General features: G+C 40.6%; 1 protein-coding gene across 7 annotated transcripts in view; it reads left to right on the top strand.

Moving 5' to 3' along the window:
• STX7 (syntaxin 7) overlaps positions 1 to 4,150 on the top strand; it is a 32,014-nt gene extending 27,864 nt beyond the window's left edge. For all 7 annotated transcript variants that reach the window (XM_042016867.1, XM_042016871.1, XM_042016870.1 and 4 more), the window contains 2 exons: positions 83 to 165; positions 2,751 to 4,150. In XM_042016867.1, the coding sequence (XP_041872801.1) occupies positions 83 to 165; positions 2,751 to 2,843 (176 nt within the window). In that variant the 3' untranslated portion in view covers positions 2,844 to 4,150. The remainder of the gene's footprint in view (positions 1 to 82; positions 166 to 2,750) is intronic.
• The last annotated feature ends 8,536 nt before the right edge of the window (positions 4,151 to 12,686 follow it).

Below are 12,686 nucleotides of genomic sequence, written 5' to 3'. Positions count from 1 at the left end.
CTCTCAAGTATATTTCAGCATCCCAAACCTTTGTCTGGGCTATGACTAATCAAAATTTGAAATCTTTCCTTTCAAAACAAAGACAGCATAGAAGCCAATGTGGAAAATGCAGATGTACATGTGCAGCAAGCAAACCAGCAGCTGTCAAGAGCAGCGAACTACCAGGTAATGCCAGCTGTGTGAAGCTGTCCTGCTGCAGTAGTCCTGACTTACACCTTCTTCTGCAGTTCGGATTTTGCCTAGCAAGTTCCTCAAGGCTTGAAGAGTTCAAGGTTTATGTTAGACTACAGTGGTATTTCTAGGTCACTATAAAACAAAAGTCAGTGACTTCTTAAAGCTTTGGGTTTCCTGTGAGGCTGTTTCCAGCCACAGTTTCAGAGCCTTCTGAGATTCTATGAGACCACCTGGAGTTACAGCTTTACTTAAAAAAAACAAATGAGCAAAAATCCTCAAACCAACAAAAAAACCTTACACAAACAGACTCATCCTTTTATAATTCAAGAAGTTAAAGGTTCCTGTGTATGGAAGAGCACGCCTCTGGAGATCACTGGAGGAGTAGGGAAGATAGGCAGGAAAGTCTTCTGAAGATGTGGCCAGTTAGCACCAATTTTTGCTGTCTAAAATCTTCCCAAAGCTGTATATATCTCACTTTTGTTATTTGCTACTGTGATGCTGAAAACATCTTGCAAACTGTCAAACTTTTTTGAAAAGCCTTTTAAATACCTTTCAATGCCACTTCTTTATAACATTTTTGGAACTTATTAGAAATAATCTTATTAGTAATTAATCTTCCCCTTTGAGTTAGAGTTAGTCCTTAGACTTTTTTTTTTAAATCCTCTTATGTGTGTTAGTAGTAGCTAGGACAGTAAATGAGTGACAGAATGTCTGAAAGACTGCCTGCTGATTCCAGAAGTGTGGGAGAGGGTGCATCCTTGAACTGTATTCTCAGTGGGACTAATTGGCGCATTAAGTATGGTTGATGGCTCCTATTTTGATACTTTAAAAGTTCAGGAAAAAAAATAGTAGCAGCCAAAATTTTCAGTGTAAGGTATTAGTTTTCTGGTTAAAATTTAAAATTAAAACTTCATGTTGTATTTTGAGGAAAGAATCTTCTGATCTCAAAAGAAGGTTAAGGAGACTTGACAAGCTTCTGTTCAGTGGGTCTTGCAGGAGAGACCAAACACTGCAGGGTTGCCCTGTGTTTGGCTGAAAGGACTGTGTAGTTTGCTTTGGGTTTGAACTCTCTTTTGTTTGAAAACTCATACTTGTTCCAAGGTGCTGAAAAATTTCAGAAACTATTACATCTGGCCTGACCCCCTCAAGAAAGTGTTAGAGGCCAAGGTGTGCTGGGGGCGATGAGGCTGTGGATATCCTCACAGCTCCTGATTGTGGTTGGGTGAACTCTGCATCACTCATCTGCCATGTGGAGTGCATTCACACAGCAGAGCAGTTTGAGCAAAGCCAGGCTGCTTCAGCAGTTGTAGAAATGATGATCAATTGTATGTGGAAGTAAGTTTTTCATGCCTTGCTTAAGTAGTATTACAGGGAAAATGTTTGACTTCAATGCATTTCTGGTAAGAGGGGGGCAGCAGGATGCAGAAGGAAGAGATTGTGAGTGTGAGGAGAGAATGGCCACAGGAGGAAGATACTCCAGCAAACAGATTGAGTTCTAGCAAGTAAAACAATGAAATGAAGAAATCTTAGCCTGATGGTGGGAGAAGTGGCAATGAGACAATAAAACTAGAAGAGAATTGTTAAGAAATTTGGTGGTCTGAGTGTCAAGAGAATTGACAGCTTCAAAGAAGAGCTGACACAGATGCTGCTCTTCAGAGAGGAAAATTAAAAAAGCCCAAAACATCAAAACCACCCAGGCAGAAGAATTTTTGCCAAGTACAGCACAGCCTGGCTTTACTTCTGGTGCTGTGGCCTAGAATCCCAGTATCTGAGTGTTGTTATTCCTTGGCTATCAGCAAGAGCCCAAGAAAACCATTGGTAATTTTCTTTCATCCTGTGAAGAAAACCTTCAGATTCCATATCTTTCAGATAAAGGATGACAGACTGCCTCTGGTCTTGAGTGCTTTGGTATCTCAAGTTACAGACCTGTATAGGAAATGTGAATGCTCTCAACATGCTCATGATTTCATGATTTGGATTTTATTGTAGTGACATCTATATAAGTGGGTCTCTAGTCATGCCTCTTGGGTTTGGTTTTTTTTGTTGGTGGTGGTGGTGGTTCTTTTTCTTTAAGAGTAAGTTGTACCTAAGAAACTTGCCAAAAAGACCTTTAAAATAACTGTGAATGGATACACAGCAGTCTAAAATTATAATCTATTGTTGCCTTCTGTATACACATTAATAGTCTTTCTAGCAGACCATTTCTACCTCCTCTGTTGTGCAACTGATTGTCCATTTTCCTCTCTGTGTTATCATCTGTGCTCTCATGTTACTTCCCCCAGAGTTCTAATTACATCCATTCATTACACTACTGTGTTTTCTTTCATTAATTTATCACGTGTACCAGAAAATACCACTGAAATCATTGTGTTGAATAATATAGCCATAAAGTAATGTAGATAACTTTGCTTTTCTTTTTTCCTTGAACATCTTTATGTGACTTGAACATCTTTATATGTAAGGACACAATTTAGTTAGATTGCACAAGCAGTAGGACCAGAAAAGCATCTGAATAGTTTTCTGATGTTCTGATGTTGCACAGTTTTCGATCAACTTGTTTTTTTCTCTGTTGGCAGCAAAAATCCCGAAAGAAGATGTGCATACTCATTATTATACTTGCTGTTGGAGCATTGCTTATTGGAATCATCATATGGTTATCTTCAAGATAAGTCTCTGGAGAAAGCTTTGTACTTTGTATTTAAATTAGGAAAGGAAATTCCTAGTCATGGTTTGGTCATTGTGAAGCTGAGTAAAATAGTGGTTCTGTACTTCATCACACTTTTTTTATAAGACTTTTTGTTTTAACCTGAGAAATAATGTTCTCAGTACTGCCATCAGTATAACTGCCTGCCCTCTCGAATGTGAGTGCTGTCTTACCAGAAATAAACAGTCAAGGTCATAAACTGTTCTGTTAACTTAAAACATCTTAAGGTTTAGGGGGCTAATCAAAGTGATGATAATTTTTGTTGACAGGGTGAGTAATTATCTTTTGGGATATTGCTAAATGTTGCTGCCAAAACAAACTCCTGAATTGTTGCTTGAGGCAACAAGTTCACATCTCAGAATTTAAGTTAGAAATGTATTTCTTCTCTCTTTCCCTTCCATCACATTCAGCGACCCATTTGATATGGGTGGTTCAAAATTAAAATGTAGGTTGCTGAAGTTGGTGCGATCTCTCTTTTATACCTGAAGCCTGTGAATTAAGCCTTCAGTTTGCTTGAAATCTTTTAGATGCTCCATTTTTCTCTGTATCTGGCAATCGAGTATGGTTATGTCTGGAAGCCTCCTGCAAAGGTATGTAGGGTGAATGATGTAATTATGTGGATTTTTTGTTCCAGTTCTTGCGTTAAGAAATACTGTGTTTTATTGCACACATCTGGTATCTTTGCATCTGAAGTGCGCATGAGTGGGTTTGGCTAGATGAAAATATGCTCTAGTCTGTGACTTCTTCGACTTACTGGGAAGAACAGAAATTCCCAATCTTCTAGCTGCACTTGAATGTCACTGTTCTGAAACTGTTGTGATTGAGTTTCCATGAACAGGTCCAAAGTTGTATGTGATGTCCTTCACACAGCTTAAGAAAAGATTACAAGTTCAATTCCAAGTTCAACACTGGTATTTGAAATTAAGTTAAAATCGGTTGAACTGACTGAAAGTGTTTAAAAAGTTTGATGCTTATAGCCTTTAAAATGAACTTTTTTCCTTTTGTGCCATTTTGTACTAATATATTAAAAATGTAAAAACACTTTTTTGCCAATTAATTATTTGCCTTTTTACTTAATCTTGATGAACTAATCTGAAAATTTTACAGATGGAAAAGTCACTTAATCTGTATTTTATAAAGTTCTTCCACACCAGACTGATAGAGAATGCACTGTGTACATGGTGAGCTATGAAATATTATTTGGGAACAATCTAACTGTAAGCATAAATGAATTGTAACCATGCAACCAAAATAAAGGTCTTTTAAAGAGTACACTTTTCTAGTAGTTGCTTTTTTTTCAGAATCCATCTTTAAAAGCACAGGTCTTGTCTTTGCCTTTATGTGAATGACTGAAACTTCTTTGAACAACTCCAGAGAATTTTAGTTCAGCTGGTGAGGCCGCCATGGGGAACCTCTCTTCCTGTACTGTACTTCACATGTTTAATGAAAATGCTCCTGGATCTTGCATTCCCAGCTAGTGATGCTAATGCCTTGGGTTTTTTGTTTTCAGACTACACTAGTCTAAACTAGAATAGCAGTCAGCAGTTTGGCTGGGTAGCTTTCTTACCAGTGAACTGTCTAAAACTGATTGGGAAATGTCCTGGCTTTAACGTTTAACAAGCTCTTTGCACTACTGCAAACAGGCACAGAGGAACGACCTGATCCTATTTGCCCAGGAGACTCTCTTCTCTGTTGCAATATGTCATACCTGCCTCTGTCAGTGACTGATTCCATTGACATGCTGAGAAAGGAAAAGAGCTCTTTGGCAGCAGATCTTCAGCTCTGACTCCTGACAGATCAGAAATTCTCTCTATGCTTCATACTTGTTACATTGCATTTGTCTGCTTGTGTGGTTTTCTACTAGGAAGGTTCTCTATTAAAATGCTTACCACCTCGAAGAATTTTGTTTTTGGAAAGAGATATTGTATTTACTGATTGTTTACCTTATAAAGGGATGAAACCCTCTTTGCTGAGGTTTTTTTTCTTTAAGAAAACTGCTGCAAGGTGGGATAGCCAGTACATAAAAGCTTCAACTGTCAGGAGCTGGTGAGAATCAGGCTGGGGCAACAACACCAAATGACTCAGAAATTCTGCAAGTTTCACAGCATTGCATTTCCCAAACCCCTGCTGCAACCTGCGGCCTCTGCTCTTCTGTGTCTGATTTGTGTGCATGTCTTTATTTCCCACATGGAATTGTCTCTTTATTTTTGGAGTCATGTGCCTGTTCAGCTGCTCTCTGGTCTTAGTGGTTGGGGCACTCTGAGGGAGAAGAGTGCTGCTGAGAGTCTCTGTGGGTGCCTTGCTTGCTTTCATTTGTGATTTATTCAGATAAAGCCCTGCTTGTGGTGTGGGGGTGCCTCAGATGAAAGAATTCTTCCTTGAATCCCAGTGGAGGTGGGACACTGGAGCCCTCTACCTCTGGACGAGATGAAGGGCCAGCTCTCAGAAGTGACAGGGATGGTTCTGGCAGGCATGGTGGCTCCTGCTGCTGCTGCTGCCCTGTCTGTGAGGCAGGGGCTGGTGGAGTGTTTGCACACAAGCTCCTGTACCTGGTGGAGAGACCAGCCTGCAAGGTCCTAGATCTTGGTTCTCTTAATTTTCAGACTTGATTAGGCAGAAACAAAGTTCTGGGAGGGGTTGTATTTAGAGTGTCCATGTTGGGGGGCATAAATACTCCTTTCTAAGCTGCTCTTAATGGAGCTTCTATCATTTCCCTCCCCTACATGCATACACTCTTAAATGTTTGAAATGCAACTTCCAGGTATTTAAAGGAAACTTTGATATCTATTAAGAACCCAATAAAACATCTGCATGTAACATGTATGAGTCAATGTTTTTAGATCAAAGATTTTGGCTGTTCTGAATTATCCATCAATATCTGCCAGATTAGCAAGGCCAAAAAATGCAATCAAAGCACCCTTCATTTTACTGAAGGAACCTGCTAAGAATAGTTCCTTTGTAGTTATCTTAACCACACACCAGGGGTACTTTTCTGTTCTTTCTTACTTTTTCAAAGAGCTGAGAATCACAGGGGCACACAGCTTTTAAGAGGCTTTTCTTTTTTTTCCCCCCCTGCACCTCCCCCCTTGGAAATTGTTCTGGTAATCAGCAGGGTGTGCAATATCCCCAAGCTAACTTCATACCTAGGAGCCTTCTTAAGTCACCCACCTGCACACTGTGTGTGTATCGTCAGCAAATACGTTTGGTGTCAGAGGTGTGGGCTGGATTTTGAATATCAGTAGTTTGAAACCATAAAAAAGAGATGGAGTAGGGGTCTAAAGGTGGAGGGAGGGAGAGAATGACGTAGTTGATCACTGTTTTGGGAAGTTTTGAGGACTGTGTTGTGGGGCATCACATTTGAAAGAAATTACTTGCTTTGCTTTTGCTTAGTTCTGATTGAACCTATTTGATGATTTCAAGAGCATCAGTGAGAGAAGAAAGTGCAGAGATCTCCTTGCTGCTGGATATCAATAGTTGATGACTTTCTGTTTCTTACTGGACCTGCAGTGCTTAAGTGGGTACCACGCAGCTTTCCCTTTCAGTTTGCAATTAAGTCCGGAGCTCTCACCCAAAGCTGTTGAGGAAGGAGGACTAATTATCCTCTGATGAGGTGCCCACCTGCAGAGCCATTCTAGATGCTATTGCAATATAAGGGCTGCAAGAATAAATATCTGAAAGCAATCAGCTTCCAGGCATCTTTGTCCTTGTAGGGGTCTCTGATGGTGCCCCTGATGCTACAGAGGTTTCTGTAGCTTAAGAGTGTAGATAACAAAGCATTTACTTAATTTGCGTTTCCTGATATACGATATCCTTCTGTGATAAAGGGAATCATGTGCTTGTATAATACTAAAGAACTCCACAAACCCAGGAATAACCAGAAAAGGTAGCAAAATGTTCATTTTTTAAAGGCAGAGAGCAACAAATGATGCTGTAATTTGCTACTTAATACAACCCATTCCCAACTGTTCCCATTGGCTGTATTGAATGTCTAGTCTTGAACACAGCTGCAGTGATTTGGTTTGCTCCTATCCCAAGTATCTCTATTTCAAATATCAAAGAGGTACTCAGGGTAAGCGAATGCACCACACTTGTGGGTATGGTGTGGGGACAGAGGAGGGCAACAAAATGATCCCAGGGCTGTAGCACCTCTTTTCTAAGGTCTGAGAAGGTTGAGTTTGTTCAGCCTGGAGAAGAGAAGATTCCAGCGAGCCTACATTGTGGTCTTCCCCTACTTGAAGAAGTCCTCCAAGAGAACTGGAGAGGGACTTTTTGCAAGGGTGTGGAGTGATAGAACAAGGGGGAATGGTTTTAAACTGAAACTGGGTAGGTTTAGATTAGATATAACAAAGAAATTATTTACAAGGGTGGTGAAATGCTGGCATAGGTTGCCCAGAAAGGTGGTGGATATTCCAGCCCTGGAAATATTCAAGACTAGGCTGAACTGGGTTCTGAGTAACCTCATCTAGTAGAAGATGTCATTGCCCTTTTCGGGAGGGTGGACTAGGTAACTTTTAAAGGGTCCTTCCAATCCAGACTATTCTATGATTCTGTATTTGCAAGAATATTCTAAAGAAGAAATATTCAGTATAAGTGTCTACTCTTTAATAGTCATATCTATGTATATGAACACAATGCTTCTTTGCTACTGCTAATATTTTTCTGATTTAAGACAAAAATAACCTAGATTAAAATGCTTGTTAGCACAAGAAAACTAATCAGTTTGAAGCTTTTTCTTTTATTACTGTCACATTTTAAAATATGTCTTACATATTTTTAAAAAAAGTAAAAGGGGCAAAGTAAAAATAAACACAAAAAATTGGAAGTCACTAGCAGCACTGTTCACCCTTGCTTCCCCCTTCAAGATTCATTCTGGAGTGACTTGTAACTGTGTTTTTCCTTTATTTAATGTTCATGCAGAAAATGTTTGGTCCTTGGCAGTACAGATTGAAGCCTGAAGAGGTAATAAGGGTGGTAAGGAGTAGGCACACTGCCTAATCCAGGCAGTATAAATGATAATCTTCCTTCCCACCTTTACTCATAAAACCTGCTGGAGTTCACTGTAGCTGCCAAGTTTGAAGCTTAGGAGGAAGAACTCCAAGACCCACAGGGAATTCCTCAGCAACAGTTTCAGCTGCTCCCAAGTCCTGTGGGCTGGGCTATTAGGTCCACATCCTGTGGGATGGACCTTTATCTAAAGGAGGTAAGCAGGGGCAAGGAGAGGATCTTTTCTGCTCTAAAGGAGACTATCAGCCAGCAACTTGTGGAGAAGTGCCAAACCGGTACAAGAAGGTAGATAAATATACTCCCTGCACCATGTTTGCTCCCTATCCCACCCACCCCCACACCCCTCTCATACACCCAGATGTTCTCAATGCAGAGGAAACTGAAAGCCCAAAATTGGGTCCACAGAGCCCAGCACAAGAGAAGAATTAGACCTTCGTATCTTGTGGTCTTCTAAAACTTCTCTGCCACAGTATTACTGAAGATGCCTGATTGTCTGATATGCTGTTCTCCAACAGCTTTTCTTCAACCAGATAAAGAATAAATATGATCTTGGAGACTAGCCACTGTGTTGTCAGGGAGAATTAGGCTGAAGGAGTTTGGGGGGGATTAGAAATGCTTATTAAAAAGTAGATTTGAACTGTCTTTGTAAGGTGACAGAAACAAGTTGAGGCTTTCTTATCCTGTATTGGCCACAGTTTTGATGTCTTCAGCAAACCATTATTTAAAATAGTGAGGACTATAAATAGAGAAACAAAGTAGACCCTTTGTCCCTGATTTGTATTGTTTCTGTTAGTTTACAAGCTATCCTCTAAATTCCCAAGCAAGCCGTGAAGCTCTAGGGGAAGGGGAGCTCTCTGCAGTAGTGAGCCACTATCCTTCATCTACTGTAACCCCACAGTGGCATCCTTGGGAAAGGGCAATCTGGCAGCTGAGTGGCCATACAAAAGCACAGGGCATCACTAATTTTCGGTTATCTCAGGTCCAAGGAGAAGTAAACAAGGAGAAGCTGGGGAGAAGCATGTATCCACAAGGAAAGTCAAGTCAGCAGCTGTCCTGAAAATCAGCTCTGTCTGGTTGTGGCAGGGGGAGGCCATAGCCCACAGACTCATTTGCTAAGGCCAAGTGTACACACTCTCCCCCCAGCTGAGGAGGAGGAGGAGAGTTTTGGGGTGTTTGGAGAGTTTTGGCTCAGTTATGAAGGTGGCAGCTGTCATGTCTTAGAGGGGGTCATAAACCATCAAAGACCCCCCCCAGCTCATTTCTGAGGCCTTCCACCAGAGGTCTACTCCCTGCAGGGGAGGTGCTTGGGCATTCCCACACACACCTGAACATATATAATAATCCATTGAATTCCATGTTTCCTGGGACCCCCACCACTGGGACCAGGGTGAAGAGGAGCAACAGGATGCCACTGGATCCATGGGATTGGTGACTATTTCCTACTTAAGCTGTTTCTCACCCTCTCCTCTCTTTCAATTTCTTTCTGTCTCTACCTGACATTCACTGTTAAATAAAATCTGTACTATTGACTTTGGCACATGGTCTCACCTGCACTTCAGTTTGGGCAGAGGCTGAATCTCTCTAGTAAGTGTAATAATCAGATGTTAACATTGTGTCAATTCACCCAAGCAGGAAGTCATTTTTTTAAAAAGAAACACCGCATGACTTTTCCTGGTCTTGCCTTTTTCACTGGCAACTTATCCTCTGCTCCAGCCTTTGCCTGGCAGCCTGTACAGGCAGAACCAGCTCTGCTTTGAGGCTCTGCCTACTCCACTGTGACGACTTCCTTTCTGCAAATAAGGTCAGGTTGGCTACATGATTTCTGTACATGTCAGTAGTTCTAGGCTGGGAACAAACATTCTATTCACTCACTGTCAAAGGCATTCAGTGATGAAGCAATTTTACATCATCAACTCAGAAACTTCCATGAACTTCTCAACCAGTTATAGCCTTGCTGCTAGTGTGCTCTTCCCAGTAAACAGGAAAATTCAGATTGTTTATTCTGGCAGACACTGGAGTGAGAATTTTTTGTTGTTTAAGCCCTGCAATTCTAATTTTATGATGGAACTGCACCTGAAAACAATCAAATACCCAGTGAGCCAAGCATTTCCTTGCAAGTCAACCCTCCTCCCATCTCCTGTGCCCACCCCCAGCCCCAAATTTACTTCTGAACATTTCCAGGACCATAGAAGTTTGACCTCAAGTTTCTCTTTCCCCTCAGACATAAGATATCCATAAACACTCTAGCTAAACTGCAACTCCTCAGCATTTTAGGTAGAAATTATTTCTCAGAAAAAAAAAAAAAAAAAAAAAAAGAGGTTTATGATTCATCCATTTGCAAACACAGTTCTACCAAAAAAAAAAAAAAAGGCTAAAGGAATGTTTTGTAAACCATGCACATAGACTAGAAGAGTTCTGAAAACCCAGAAATATTACATAAAGACCACAAGACTAAATGAAAGTAAGAAAAATATTTGAGAGGAGAAGATGAGGTAAGGGAACAGAAAAGGATCTTTCTATAACTTGTGCTACAGAGAAGGGCAGAAACAAATGTAACAACTGCAGGTCTGGGAAACGGGAGGTGACTGTGGAGGGTTGAACTGAATAACACTGTACAACATTGTTTTGGGCAATAAATGGTGGCTGACTGTCACACTGTACAGATGTCTCAAATTTTGGAAATTTCTCTTCTATGAATATCCTTCTGAAGCTGGCCTTCTCTACAGCCAGAAAAAACATCTTTGCTGTTGTTGTTTTACAGCTTTCGGAGGGCAAAACCAGGAGATGTTCTGCATGTTGTGTTTCATTTGATTCCTGAGAATTCAGCAGTCTGGTGGAGTCATTTTGGCTATGACTCTAGGGAAGTGGTCAATTCCCTGAACTTTTATTGACTTGCCAGTTATTTTCTTGTTTTCTGGGAGGGCTGCATTTGGAGTAAAAATGCAAGGAGGGCTGGAGCAGAAGCAGGACATGCTAGGGAAGGTTTGCAAAAGGATTAAGAAGACCTAAGTATTGGCCTCATAGTAATATGAAGAAATTGAGCTATACAGCCATAATTCAGTCCGGCTATGCATGAGTTGCTATGAGACAAATGCACGTCAGTCTCAAAAACTCAAACACTTAGCAAGTCAGATATTTTATTAAATCATATTCGTAATTTCAAGAAGGCATAAATATTTTTGCCTTGATAACATCCTTGAGATTGCAAAGTTAGAGGGTGTTGTATTTTAATTACTTTTTTTTCTTCATTACTTTTATGCCTCTTCATCTATGCCCTTTTGTTGGAAGGTGCTGTTGAAATATGAGGTGTTCCTATGCAAGTTTGTTCATTTGTTCTTTTCAACATGATTCCTTTGCACCAAAATCATATCTGCAATACTCCTGTTCCATTCTCTTGGGATGTTTCTAACAAGAACTCTGCCCCAAGCTATGTTCTCTGCTTGTATGCAGCAATTCCAATCCCCAAAGGAATGCAAGGACATGACTCTTCAAGACTGATATAATTTGAAAGGTGTATACAAAATACTACAGCTGGTATGGAGGATGTAGTAAAATCTTATGCTAATCTGACTTGCTGCTCTTTGATGCTAGGGACACCTTGAATATTTTCATCTGGCAACTAAACTTTTTTTTTTTTTTTTTTTTTTTTTTTTTTTTTTAGACACAGATTTGGGCTGGCCTTCAGAAATTGTTTCTAGAGGGAGAAGGGAGAAGGTTCCTCAGCTAAGTGCTGTGTCTTTCCTCATTAGGCTTTGCACATGGAGGATCTTTTGATGAGGTCCTTAACAAAATCAGACCAAAAGCATTTAAGGAAGGCAAAAAGTACATTATCAAATGCTTTACCAGGAAACAATTTGTCTGATAAAAATTTTCTGACTGACAAAAAAGAAATCATATAGGGTTTGTAAATCAAAATGAGAAAGGAGAATTCAAGTTGTTTAAAAAATTGTTTAACCGAGCTCTAACATGAGCTCCTTTTAGGATTTGCTTGTTTTGTTTTTTCTACTTAGGTAGGGTTGCAAAATTTTCCATGGATGCTCATTATAGAGTACTTCCCACTGTGCTGAGTAGTGCCTAATGACCATTAGTCATTATGGTGCTAATAGTACTGGTTTGCTTTTAATGGGTGCCAAGGTAACCTGAGTGTTTATTCCGTGAAAGATGCTGTGGGCAAGGGGATGAAGAAGACTTAACAGGATGGCACAGGACTGGGGCTAGTCTGGGCTGCTGCGTGGGAGTTATCTTGGATGAGAACAAGTAGGTGACAACCGCACCTCTGAACTGTGCTGCTTCTGAGTAGTGATGGGGAAATCATTTATTTAAAACACCCAACAAGCCAACAAGGCAAATCAACAAACCCAAAGTGTCAGCTTGAAACTCAGACAACAGCCTAGCAGTAGAGTCTGAAGCCTGAGATGCTGTGGCATTCCTACTTAGGCTGTCTTCTCCCTCAAAGAGGATCAGAACAACGTGGACAACCTCCACACCAATCACCCTATTGGTGTCTTTTTTTCCCACCAGCTGTAAGAGCACAGTTTGGTAACACACAGTGCAAGATCTGCCCAAGATCTGCTGCAAAACCCTCAAGAATATTTTTTCAGATAATTAGTCCAGATGCAGGTTTTCTGGAAGAATTAAACAGGTGGCTGTGGCTGTTCCTTGAGCGATGTACTTCACAGAGAAAACTCTGTCAAGAGGCTGTGAGCAATAAACTAGCAATTTGCAGGGAAGTCTGGGTTTGGACTGCAACCTCACATCCTACCAGGGATAACAAGAGTATGGTGCTAAAATAACACAGATGCTC

The sequence above is a fragment of the Corvus kubaryi genome, unplaced genomic scaffold (genome assembly GCF_017639235.1).
Source record: "Corvus kubaryi isolate FWS band 111438036 unplaced genomic scaffold, C.kubaryi_AGA036_p1.0 split3-73, whole genome shotgun sequence".
Classification (NCBI taxonomy): domain Eukaryota; kingdom Metazoa; phylum Chordata; class Aves; order Passeriformes; family Corvidae; genus Corvus; species Corvus kubaryi.
Note: the sequence above shows the minus strand (reverse complement) of the source record. Positions and strands in the feature narration are given on the sequence as shown.